Source organism: Crassostrea angulata, chromosome 8 (assembly GCF_025612915.1).
Source record: "Crassostrea angulata isolate pt1a10 chromosome 8, ASM2561291v2, whole genome shotgun sequence".
NCBI classification, from domain to species: domain Eukaryota; kingdom Metazoa; phylum Mollusca; class Bivalvia; order Ostreida; family Ostreidae; genus Magallana; species Magallana angulata.
In genome coordinates, this window is record NC_069118.1 from 8,341,606 (window position 1) to 8,354,849 (window position 13,244).

Below are 13,244 nucleotides of genomic sequence, written 5' to 3' on the forward strand. Positions count from 1 at the left end.
ATTACACATTTTCTCATAAAATAATCTGAAATGATGACTGATTGTTTTCTTACATTTTTGTCTGCTTTTGGATCAGTGGCAGTTATTTTAGCTATTGTTTCAGAGTATGACATGCAAGTAAGTAAAATGTCCAAGAACTTTTAAAAATACCGATGAGGATATTGGCAAAGTTATAACATAAACTTTAAAAATAATATTGAGCATGTATACTATGCTTGTAAAACGTTTAGGTAAAAAAATTATTAAATTTCGTAAAGACAAAACTCACGTTAAATCATAAGCAATAAAAAAGTAACCACTCTTAAAGTGAATTATTTACAGTTTGAATATAAATTGACATCCTTAGATGCACATATTGACGTACAAGTACATAACAAGCACCCTAGAGATAAATAAAAAGTAGGTTTTAAATAACAAATGATTGTCAATTTATTATTGAAAAATGTTTTATTAAATGACTCTTCGTTTAAAGATTGTTCTTCATGATATCATGAATAAAATAAACGACAGTTTTGCCCGTATCCTTTCTTCTGAAATCAGTGCAAAGAAAAATGTGATTGCAGTAAAAGATTATACCATCATGCAAATGGTTGCCTATCTGCAGGTAACTGTTAACATATTTTCAATTAGGCAATGTACGTTTTGTTTAAAACATCTGTTTTCAACAATTGCTGTCTGCAAAATTGGCAAGCGCTTTCTCGCCACAACGATGTCATGAGAGCATCCTTATTAAAACAAATGATTGAGTTTACACTTTGCATATGTTTGTGACGTATAGTGGAAGGAAAATAGCTTCCTTGTGTTACATAATGAGAATCATTGAAAGAAATGCTCAAAATTTGAAGATTTATCGAAGATAAATTTGAACTGAGTGATTTGAAGATACGAGTGTCTAAAGACACTCGTATCACCCATGCGAATGTTATTGTCATTTAAATTAAGACCGCGTGTTTTTATTGGGATCTTTCAGTCTCGCAGTAAAAACCATGCCTCGTGTTTATAGTCTATTTTCTACAATCTGGGTACTTGTAGTCCAAAATAAGATCTAGACGTTTATTTATCTTTTAAATTTATCTTCATTATTTGGTGGATAAAATGAGTTCTAGAGATAAACATGGCAATAGAAAATGAAGTTATTTTTCTGCTATTGCAACAATTCACATGCTTAGTAGCGATCCCCACTAAGGATTAATTTTCGATCCGCCCCTGACCGAGTACTAGCATCAATAAACTATGCAGAATGTTCCTTTAATTTGGCTATAATTGGATATAGTAAGTTTTATACACGACAGACCTCCATTCTTCTTTAAAGAGCATGGTATTGCACACCAAAAGCTTTAAGCATGGTTATGGTTTCATTAAGCATTTCAACGTTTATATTTTCAACCACGTGTAGAGTGGTCGAACATGAACGGTAACCTTGTTAAATATATCATCGTTTAGTTTAAATGACCGTTAGATGATGAAATATGACATGTTTCTGAATAGATTTTCATGTTTTAACATAAATCAAAGTAGAATTTGATTAGAAAAACGACGGGAACTTATGTATTTTGAGAATATTGTCCGAATACTTAAACTTCCACTCAAAATTTCACAGGAACTGAACAAATCTCAGGGAAGTCCCGCATGTTTTCATTCGAGCACCTCTTGATTTATTACATACTTATATATGACAAAGAAAACATTCCGAACACATTTGCAGGAATGAATGCACTCTGATCTTGACATTGTGTTTTTGGTAGGACTTTCCGGTTCTGACCCTCAGATGAATATCACTATTAGTTAAATTAAAATATGATCATGTTTCCATAAATGAATACAGTAACTATTATTTTTATAAGAGTGTTATGAACATTGTGAATTTTGTCCAAGTATACCAGTATATACATTTAATAATTAATGTAAGATTTGTTCTCGTATACTGCTGGAAATATTTATCTTTAAAAATGATCAGCTATACAAATTCTGATAAGCTGTAGATATTCATATAATTTTTACAAAATAAACTGTGAAAATAAATGACATGTTTTAAAGGAAAAAACATGTACATGTAGATGAAAAAGAAAGAGAAAATAAAATGGGTTAAAATATTTTTCTCAAGAACTTCTGCCAAAGAAATGACAAAATTAACGGGAAGGTGTTTTTTCTTTGTATACGAGTGCCTTATAACATATTTGTTTAATTCGTTTCCTTTTTTATTGTTTTTGTGAAATGAATAAAGATTATGTACAATATACGTATAATTTAATGAAAAATGAAATTAAAATTTCCGTTGTTTGAAACTGGTTTTTTTTTTTAAAAGCTAGAACATTTTTTCGTTACTCTGTACATTTTTGGGTGAAAATGACGAAAACGATTAATATAAGGTTTGTGGTATTGTATATTGAAACATTTTTTTCATAATGTTGAAAAACTCTTAATATAAAGATACTGTTTAACATTAGAGGTTTTCAATATATTTTCATATTAGAACTGGTAGGTCGATATTCATTCGACAAAAGCAATATTGCCGTCCTTTATATAATGTTTTAGGGGGAATCATTAGTATCTAAAAGAAAGTTGTTTTGAAGAGATATTGATAAAGGAACACTATGGCTTAACAAAGGATGAACAGCATCAGAGATAGAAGTAATGGAACACTCCTTATATGCTGGAATATCTTACGTTGATTGGTAAACTTTCTACTGAGACTGCAAATGCAAGCTGGGAAATCAGAAACATCGTCATGATGTTGGAAGCAAGGACTGTTTGTGTTGTTATTCTAGTTTTGATTTTACCATCTGTTTGCTATTCTTTAGCAAATATCACAGGTCAGATTGAAATTTAATTATATCAAAATACATCTGTAATGTATTAAATTTTAAACAATTTCAGAAGTATAAAACATGTGCAATATAAACAATTTTTTGGTTCTGTTAACAGTTTCGTTCGACAAAGATGCCTGTTTTTTCAGTCAAAGGTCAGTTGGTGCGGATACTATTTATCACGTGACCTATGACGGTACTCCAATAGACCCGTTACTTTGTAGCATGATGAAGTTTAGTGGCGGGGACTCTTCACGCATAAACACTTACAGGGTCTGTGTTTCCCTTCTACATTATGAGGACCCAGACTGTGCCATTTGGTTTGGATACATTATCGCGACTGACCAAATTGGGGTAAGGACCATTATCCGAAATATTTTTATCATCTTTTTTTCACTCTTTTTGGCTTTACATAATGAAGTATCAGTAAAACTTTATTTTTTTTCTCTCCAAATTTAACCGTTTTGCAATATTCTGATAAAACATAACTGATCCTCTGGTAAACATTGTCAATTGTCATTCATGAGCGATTGTTTCAAAATGAAATCTCCATTCGTTAAAGTATTGTTTGTGACTTTCTTTTATTGTAAGGAGCAGTATATACAAATGATTTCGTTCGCGTTATCTTTTAGCACTTCTACACAGACCGTCCGCTGCGTCGGACGGAATTTTTCTTTCTCGGGCTTTAAATATTTAATACAAAGATGTAGTTGCCACGTTCCGATCCGGTGTTTATATATTATTTAGTTTTTATATATTATTTAGTTTTTATTTAGTGCTAATTTTGTAGAGGTTTCTTTCATATGTAGTTTTCGTTGTTGTTGTCCTGAAGAAGGGACAGGTTGTTCCGAAAATTTGACAATATTTTACTTTATTGTTCGTGTGGTTGGTTAGTTTTAGTTTTATATATATATGTTTCATCATCTTCTTGTTAGGTGTTTAATTGCACTGTGATGCCACCTTCGCCATACTGTAACAAGTATACAGATGTCGCGTTCAAGATACAGATCAAATCAAACACCAATGCCAACACAACAAAAAACGTCAAATTTAGAATGAAAGTGTATGCCGAACTTGAGACAGATTGTGAGTATGATATAAAAAGTATTGCTTATGTATCGTGGAACTGTGAGTAGATAGTGATATCTAAGAGATTTTTTATACTAGTGTGTTTGCTTAAGTCAAGACATATTGTGAGCATATGTTAGATATGAAATATAATTTCCGGATCTTGATAAAGGTGGTTTAAGTGAAAGGTATTGGGATGATTAACGTCGAGTGTGGTAAAAGCCTATAAGGATAGTAAAATGGACTGCTTTCATGCATACTAGCACTGACAGAATTGTATTTCCGTTTTTAAAACGTTTATCAAATCATATAAACTAGGGTGTCAAATGTCATCATATAATTCTTAGACTAATTGACACGTTTTAAGACTCTTTTATTAACCTCTAAGGTACATATTTTGAAAGACAAAATTGAAACTAGACAGGTATTTTGTTTTAAATATAAATGTATCACATATTTCTTAATGAAAGCGTGATATTGAAACAATTCTATATTTTTTGGGTTGGTTGATTCGTGCGGAATATGATAGTAACAATCCTGCAGAAAAAAGAACATAACCAGATTAAGCGGTTTATGTAATTTTTGTTTCTGCTTTGAACGCTACCTTCATATCGCGATTGAATCAACCAAGAAATCATTTAATTGTTTTAGTTACAACTTTCTTTTAATTAATTAATAAATGGATCGCAAAAAGTAAATCAATAAAAAATGATAACAAATGTCTCTTTGAACTCGTATATATTAAAATCGAACAAAATTGTGTTTTACATGTGGGTTTTAGAAAGTTCTTCAAAAATATAACTACAATTACCATTTAGATATCTCGTTTGCTAATTCATCGATTTCTTTTTCTACCTAGATGTTCTGATTCTGTCTGCTTCGATCGGTGGAGGCACTGGAGGACTAATTCTGTTGTACATAACTTATAAGTTATACCGCTATATCCAAAATAAAACCAAATATTAAATTTCATTTCAAAATAATTTAGTTGCCCTCGTTTAAACAAAATTCATGCAGTAATAAGTTGGTGTTGATGATATTGTATGATATTTTTTTTCTATAACAAGTTGATATCTTAGCATTCACTTTAAAAAATTCTTTAAAACAAAGAAACAATAAATGTGAATTTGAAATTAATGGAATATTCAAAGGTATTGTTTGAAACCTTTGCAGATACCGTATTTTTTTTATTCCTTCGTTATATTGATAATACAATACTGGTAAAAGTACTTTGCAATCTACATGGTAGATATTGATTTTGTCACTGAGAAAAGGCAATTACGAAGTCTTCCGCCTATAACATTTATAATTCTATAACTCCTTTTGTAAAATGCATGTATGTTTTTATTTTTTTTGTAATTATAACATTTATACATTTTTGCATCCAGAAATATGAAGACTTAAAAGAATGACAGAAATCAAAATATTTATCTCGATCCTTTTTTACGGGCAAATACTTATAAAGATAAGAGTCATTATAAACGAATGCACGGATTTTTTTTCACCTTTATCAGGCGTGTGTTTGTACATTGCAAACCGGATTACACAAAAACAAGAAACGAAGGTATTTACGATCACCTGGTATATTTACATAATCCTTGTCTTTGGAACTGCGTTGAAAACTGCGGAATACCCAAGGTTATTTGAAAGAAAGTAACTATATCAGGTACAATTGACACAATTGGGGTTCTCAAGGACAAACGATTTTGAGGCTCGGTCAAACTCTAACGTAGACATAGAAGTAAGGATAAATGTAAGGTAAGTGCATATACAAGGGTATGTTACCTTACTCACTGGTTTTTTTGCTACAAGTGTTCCATTTTATTGTAAACCTTAATGTTTATGTCGTTTAACATTGTATATTTATTTTAACTGCTTAGCCCAATGGTCTGTGTCATTGAAGAGCCGTAATTGGTTATTTTCGAAAACTGAAAACTTTTTCTCCATTATTTTGTCAACATCGAGGAATTACTTTTTATTTTTACTGCACTGCAGTGTTTTCCAAGTGTTTTTCTTTCTTTGTTAATTGTAATGATAAATTCAAGTGAACTTCTTGAAACTGTATTCTAAGTTAAAAAAAATACCGTGTAATGGTCATATTTTAAAGGGACAAAAATGTACATCGTTGTACGACTTATATAAACAATCAAATAACAAGGACACTCAGGGCTGTATTTGTAATCAAGTGAACTTCAAGAGAGGCATAAAGAACACTATGTAATCAAGTGAACTTAAAGACAGGCGTTAAGAACACTACGCGACCGGAACAAATGGTAAGGTATTTTTAGATATAGATAAGATTATGTCTTATTCAAAATTTAAAGAGCACTCTAAACTGTTTTATTTAAATTTTTTATCACTTTTCAAAGTTTTATTTCAGTCTGAAATCTTCATTTTTACTTTTAGACAAAATAGAGTGAAAAAACTAATTAATGCATGTAAGTCAGAACAAACACACACCAGAAAGTCTTCTTTTTCAGCAGCCGTAAAAACTCTCGCCTGGTTTTATGGGATATATGCTTATAGTTTGGATAGGCTTGATAAAGTATCTGTAAATATCATCATTAAGAAAAGAGTGTATAATTTAAAAAAATCATATTTTCCACGTTATCTATGTTTAAAACGTCTAAATTCCTATTTATAAAATACGATCTGCTTCTACATTTTCATTGGCTGTCCTGAAACAACACGAATCAAGAGCAGTAAACATGGCGAACATATTCAACTTGTTTAGTTTTATAGTTGGATGGTCAACCATCAGATCTAAATGAGATATTGAATTATTTAGCTATAAACTATTATTGAGTAAAGAAAAAACTTTAAAATTTATACTTTGTTTTATATTAAGTAATTTTTTTTCATAGAAATATTTTTAAATAGTATACTGGTAACCCAGCTTGATTAATTTAAAAACCTAAGTCCTTAAACTTGGTATTGCTTAATTTAAGTGGTCAGTTAAAATTAACGGTTGGTAGACCTGTTTTGTTGCTCAGCAAGAGTGTTAATTGTTGTTAAAACAGCTTGCCTTTCAAACAAGGCCATCACCTATTCTTAGGTGCCGATGATTTGGATACTTATATGTTATAAGTGACTCGCCCGTGGTCATTAATTATTGGTATTCAGCACGAGACTCTCTTCTACCCATAACGAGTTGAGCTAATATGTTTGCTTTATTAACACAATATTTTATATGAAAATGCAGGTATTTCGATTACCACTTTTTCCACGATAATTTGTGCTGCTGTTTTATAATCCAATTTTTAGGCATCGTTTCCTGTGCACAATTTTTCACGAAACATTTTTTTTATTTGAATAGATATAAATTTTGAAAATAGACTAAAAACAATCATTGAAATATGTTTACAATACCCATTACTGTCGAGTCACTTAATGTACTAGAGCAAATGCAAGTATCAACCAATGTATAGTGATACTTTGCTTCAAACTGCTCAGACGTCGATGATCGCATGTAAACATATTTATTGTCGTATTAATTTAGTAAAGTGTAGTCAAATCTTACAGTTATATAACAACGTAATGACATCAAATGATTTTGAGCAATTTGTTAAATAAGACATTATCACCTAACAAATATCACTTTTTGATATCTAACGTAATTTACTTACTATAGTATATGTACTGTGAAATCATTCGAATTCGTGATGGCTCAATTTTAGAGTTGGTTTTCTTACTTATTTAATATTTATAAGTTTGACATAATTTTGGCGCTTCTGGTTATGCCAAGTTGCAAATTGTAGCGATTTAACTCGCAAGAAAACCAGTTTTAACGAATTTTGCTGCACAGTGAATACTATTAAAAGCCATCGCATGCATTTTTCTTTCATTTTAATTAAGCCGACTCAGACTTCATCTTTCTATTCGTAATTCAGCTCAAAACCTCAGCTTCAGCTGAAGGTGCATATATTTGGAATATTGTTGCTGTAATGGCTGTGTATTGATAAGTGTCGCTTTAGTTGCGTTATTTACAACTTTGATGAATGACACTTTACGTTTTGTGATCTAAAAATGTTCTAAAATGTTTTAAAATGATAGAAAATGAATTTGATATTTTTCTTTTGATGGACGTATCAAATGAGAAACTGGCCGGAAAATTCTTCATCGATGCGCCTTGATAAAGATTTCCGGTCAATTTTCCCTTTGATATTTTGAACAAAAGAAAAATCAATAAAATCATTTCTTGATTGAAACTGAAAACAGAAGCATCTTCGAAATTAAATTCCAACGAAAAAGCAAAATACCCACAATCCACAAAAATTGGCTCCCGTGAAGTGAAATGATTCCACAGTATGGATTCCAAGTGTCTTTACAAGTAAAAATATTATAAATTCATCTGTATACAGGATTACATAAAAATATAATGGTACGGGCTCTCTAGGAGAATCCGTGCTCTGGTATGTGTTCTGATACCCTGGCCAAAGGAATACCTATGTAACTTGATAGGGAACCAGTTTATGATAGGGGACCAGTCTAGCCTGAGGTCTGCGAGGTTTACACCCATCTTTGTGCCGACTATTGGAGCAGAGTGCGGCAATTGGAAAATATCTTAGGTAAAGTTAAAATGAAAAAGTTGCAATCATACAAAGTATATATATGATGCGATCCGTATTGTCTTAATTTTCTCTACACTCTTTATCTTCTAATTTAACATCGCAATTTGCCAAGGTACTTTTGATAATCATTTTTATAGCTAAATGGTTGTCAGATAAATGTGAAGTCAATAAAAATCAGCAGAAAACTTGTATATATTACTTATCTTCTGTTCTTTTTCATTGACTGAGTAATTGCAATTTTACAAAAGCAGTGAACAAATCCCGAATCAAATATATTTATTTACGTGTAACCCATATATTTTTTACTAACATTTTAGCAGTTTTTTCCAGGCTTAGCGCATTCGTCCTTTCAGCACTTTGAATTTTATTTACATGTTGTGAAAACAGCTGCGTGCAGATTTACTCTCTGTTTCATAAAAGTTTTTTCAAAAAGCATTTTTGGGGTAAATATAATATTCATGATATACATGTTGTTGCTTTAAGTTCAATCACATAGACTACGGGAGAAGTGCAAACTGCAAATTGTTTGAAAGGTATTCTTATCTTTTTCTAAATAATATGATATGAATAAGAAAATAAAAGGTTGATGATGTATTCTAATTTTCTCCTTTTGTTATAATTTTAGGATTTGGCCTTCATTTATCTGTTTGCTTTCTCGAAGAATTATCATTGTTTTCGAATATGCGTAAAAAAATTAACCGTGAGTATTTTTTCACGAACTCATGACCTCGACACGATTTAAGCTAAAAAATTTCAATTTTTTCATTTTCCATTCTAATGTCCTGAATGTTTACTATGGGTATAACTAATGCATTCTCAAAATTTGAAAGTCATCTATCGACTTATTAGCAAGATAAAGAATTTAATTTTTTTTTATTTTGCAAACGAAGCTCGAATCCTGATATTGTTTATGCATGTATTATTTTCAATCAAATATTGCTTTCATTGTTAATAATAGCATTTATTATTACACAAAATCAGTTAACTTTTTTTTGCCAAGAATAACTTTGTCAAAAATGTTTAATTATTTCTTTGAATTATTTCCAATTTTGACCCGAGATTTGTTCACAAAACATTGAATTCTTGTCTTTGTACACCACCTGTGACTGACTTTAATTCAAACATTCAAATTTTGGTCAATGATTCAAAATGACTAGTTAACTATTAAATATATATATATATATATATATATATATATATATATATATATATATATATATATATATATATATATATATATATATATATATATATATATATATATACATATATATATATATAAAATTAAATTTGATCTCAAATCGTATCCCAGTTCCTTTAATGTGAAATATTTGCTTGTCATCTTTCATTTTTTTTTTCCACAGTTGGAAATGGCGAAGCAACAGCATATCTTATGCTGTTGGTATTTCTTGGTTGGTTGTTCCTTGTTGTTTTTGTGGTAGCCTGCGTCAGAAAGAGGTGGTTAAACAAATGTTGCAAATGTATAAAAGGGTTGACACAAAAGCAAATGGCTAGCAATGAAAACAGTAAGTACAAAATGACATCTCCTTTAGTTTGTATTACCGGTAAATACCAGTATCTCAAACAGGGGATATCTCAAATACCCCGCTTATGTCAAAGTCTATCGCCGGTCCCAATCGTTTTCTCGATATAAATGATTTTTTAAAAAACCTGATATATCCAATACGGTTATATAGAAACCCCGCTTATGTCGAAATATTTTGAAAGCCATTTTTCCAGCCAGCAGGACATAATTGGTGTCATAACTTCAAAAATTTCCGACCGCGGGAATTTTCAGACCTTTTAAAACTAATGGTACCTTAAACTGCACGATGTATGTTAATATTAGATGTTTTGTACATATAGTACCTTATCATAGAATTCAGATGAAAATACAGCCACGAGTACGATAATGTGATTAATAAAAACACTGTGTACGGAGAATCTATCCAACATTGATAACTGTCAATTTCATAAAAATCGATAAATTACGGAATTATTAGCAATGAAGCATGATTGAGATAGGAAAATCTAATGAAAAACATTTAGTCTAAGTATTGGACACACAGTGGGTGAAGGGACTTCTGTTTTATCGTATACGGGTTGTTTCCCCGTACTATAGATGCAGCGTAATGAATAAATGAAAGATACATTTTGTTAGTTCACAAACACAAATAATATAAAAATTGCAATAATAAAAAATATACTTTGTGTTTTTCAGTCTAGATTATTTATATTGTTTTTTTTTTTAATTTTCAAATCTCTATTCTTCGTTTCCTATGAGATTAATTTCAGTAAATAAAAGGCAAGTGCGTTTTCCTATTCAAAGTTGTAAACCGTCGAAAATGAAAAGGATGTGAAGGCTTATAAAACAACGAAATATTTATTTTATAATTTGATTGATTTTTCAATTATTGAAATGAATTTACAAAATAAAAACACACAGCTAAAAATATATATTCAAACAGTTGATTATTCTTTAATGAGTAGTAGAAGAGTTTAGTGTATATACCGGAACTAAAACACGTCTTGATAGAAGAACGTCATCGAATCAAAACGGGAAAGCAACTTCGGATTTCTCGAACCCCTTAATATATCCCGAAGTTCTGTTGAAGTCCCCTTAGTTCGAGATACCGATGTCGATGTCTACCTATATGTCGTTTATGTAAGCATATTAAGACATGCGATTCTTACATGATTTCCGATATTGTTTTGAAGGTTTCATTGTAAGTCATCTGACTTTCTTTACAAATCAAGCAAAAGTTGCTGATGCCAGCAATTAATGGTAATCATTATTTGCTGTTAAAAAATTGGATTATCCCTCTTAGTATTTCAATTGCTTAGGTGGATGGGGTCCGGGCATATTCTAAATAATAGACTAATCATATTCTTATTCTAAAGCAATAAATATCTGTTTGTACATTAATGAAATGTTTGACTACATTTCCTTCCTGTATGCATGTAAGTTTACTTTACGGACTACTTTCTACTTATAAATTGTTGTCTTATTTTATTTGGAAATGTCTAGGTCAAGTATCCGAAAACGATCTAAGAAATCTGGCAAAATATCCTATTTATACTCTTGGTGAAAACGGAGGCGTTCTTGTCGCGTCTCTCGACGAAACAGTTTTAAATGGAAGAAACTCTTTAGATGGTTTATCAAGGAATGAACAACCTGATTGTAGTAAATATAGTGAAGAACACATTTCTGTCGTACCAAACACTACATACACACTCATGACGAACGATCTATCATCAATCACAGAAACTTCATATATTAGCTCTGAAAGACTTTAATTTCAGAGTCTACAGTTACGTTTGATATGATCGAAAAGACTGCACAGTTATTTTCTACAGACGTTGTTTGAAAATGATACAAAGGTAAAAGACTCTATTATTATATCCCAGCCAAATATAGTTGTCGAATACAGGAGCAGTTGATGATTCACTTACCTGTCTACTGCTTGAATAAAAAAGGAACATTGAGCTTGGAACAGTTTTATGGAAATTACATCTTTAAAATCTACTTTGTACAAAGTTAAGCTGTTATTTGCTTGATATACATAAATTTTTTCCGACATGCAGTGGAGTTAAACAATAAAGGGGTCATTGAAACGTTAAACATAACTCCAAAAGAAAGGAATTTACCTAATAATATACCATGAAACTCGTTTTTAAAAATGATTGCATACACGTATAAGTAGCTTTCTTTTTTGTGTTGTATTAAGATAAACATTTGATTTTTTGGCTCCGATCAACAAAAGGTCCCTGAAACCCCAGTATTAAAATAGAAAAATTTTTTTTCAACTGCATTGTAGTTATCTATTATCAGTTCTGAGAGACCTTTTTGCAAATAAGTTTAATATTCCACCTTATGACATTTTTGCTACTATACAACTCCCCCAATATATAATTACTTAAATCTTTTGATTCATATGCAAGTAAAATCATGGGATTGAATAAAAACTAAGAAAAATCTACTGTATAGTTTATTGATATCATCTATACTACTATATTAAAATAAAAGACTCGATTTTTGGGGCTTTAATACCGAGAAATCGGAAGAGTTTTGTCTATTGTTTTATATACTTTAAACATTATTGGTACTTGAAGATTACCAATGTGTTTTTATGTTTTTATCAATCAAGCTTCGCTAATTAATAATCTACGAAAATTTGTTTAAAAAATCCGGAAATCATCTGAATTTTTTGGATTTTACAATCTTGCGCATGCGCATTACATTCACGCTAAATCACGGGAGGTTCTTTAGTTTATTTTTCCACAATATCACATTTGCATGGTTAAACTCAGAATGTTATTACAAAAACATGAACGTGTTAATTTTCATTGAAATTTGTCGTATATTCTGTTCATCAAAGGAAATACGGTGATACTAACACAGCTAACCAGAATGTAGTGAAATTGATAGCATTATTGTAGGCTTAAAGCTTGGTTATGTAAATGTCAACAATACGGTGTGTCGATGTATCTATTTCGTAAATGTCCGATATCATATGCAATGTCAACCCGTACACGCACGGGTCAAAGAGTAGTATTGATATATTATAACCGGTCGGCAGGGGATGGTTACTCCTCCTAGGCACCTAATCCCATCTTCATCTCTTTTGAGGTCCGTATTGCTTTGCTCTGCAAAATTTGTATTTCGCTAAATGGGTTTTTAAGACAGTTTGTTGTTGTCATTTTCATTTACAAAGAAATGCAACAAACTGATCACTATATATAATGTATCTTATGTTGTCAACAGTCCTACGTAAGGCGTTTTTTATGTTTAATTTTA

The 13,244-nt window shown here is 30.7% G+C and overlaps 1 protein-coding gene and 1 long non-coding RNA gene across 5 annotated transcripts; both read left to right on the forward strand.

Moving 5' to 3' along the window:
- Positions 1-2,701: 2,701 nt before the first annotated feature.
- Positions 2,702-4,895, forward strand: LOC128159043 (uncharacterized). Its single transcript, XM_052822084.1, has 4 exons — positions 2,702-2,813; positions 2,926-3,161; positions 3,743-3,893; positions 4,735-4,895. The coding sequence occupies exons 1-4, from the start codon at positions 2,729-2,731 to the stop codon at positions 4,839-4,841; spliced, it is 579 nt and encodes a 192-aa protein (XP_052678044.1). The 5' UTR covers positions 2,702-2,728; the 3' UTR covers positions 4,842-4,895.
- A 517-nt stretch (positions 4,896-5,412) lies between these two features.
- LOC128159047 (uncharacterized) lies at positions 5,413-12,495 on the forward strand. Of its 4 annotated transcripts, XR_008240089.1 has the most exons (6): positions 5,413-5,633; positions 8,237-8,443; positions 8,930-8,979; positions 9,072-9,146; positions 9,811-9,972; positions 11,475-12,495. It is a non-coding gene; the product is annotated as an uncharacterized LOC128159047 (long non-coding RNA). The 4 variants fall into 4 exon arrangements; XR_008240087.1 differs by lacking the exon at positions 8,930-8,979; XR_008240088.1 differs by lacking the exons at positions 8,930-8,979; positions 9,072-9,146.
- Positions 12,496-13,244: the final 749 nt, after the last annotated feature.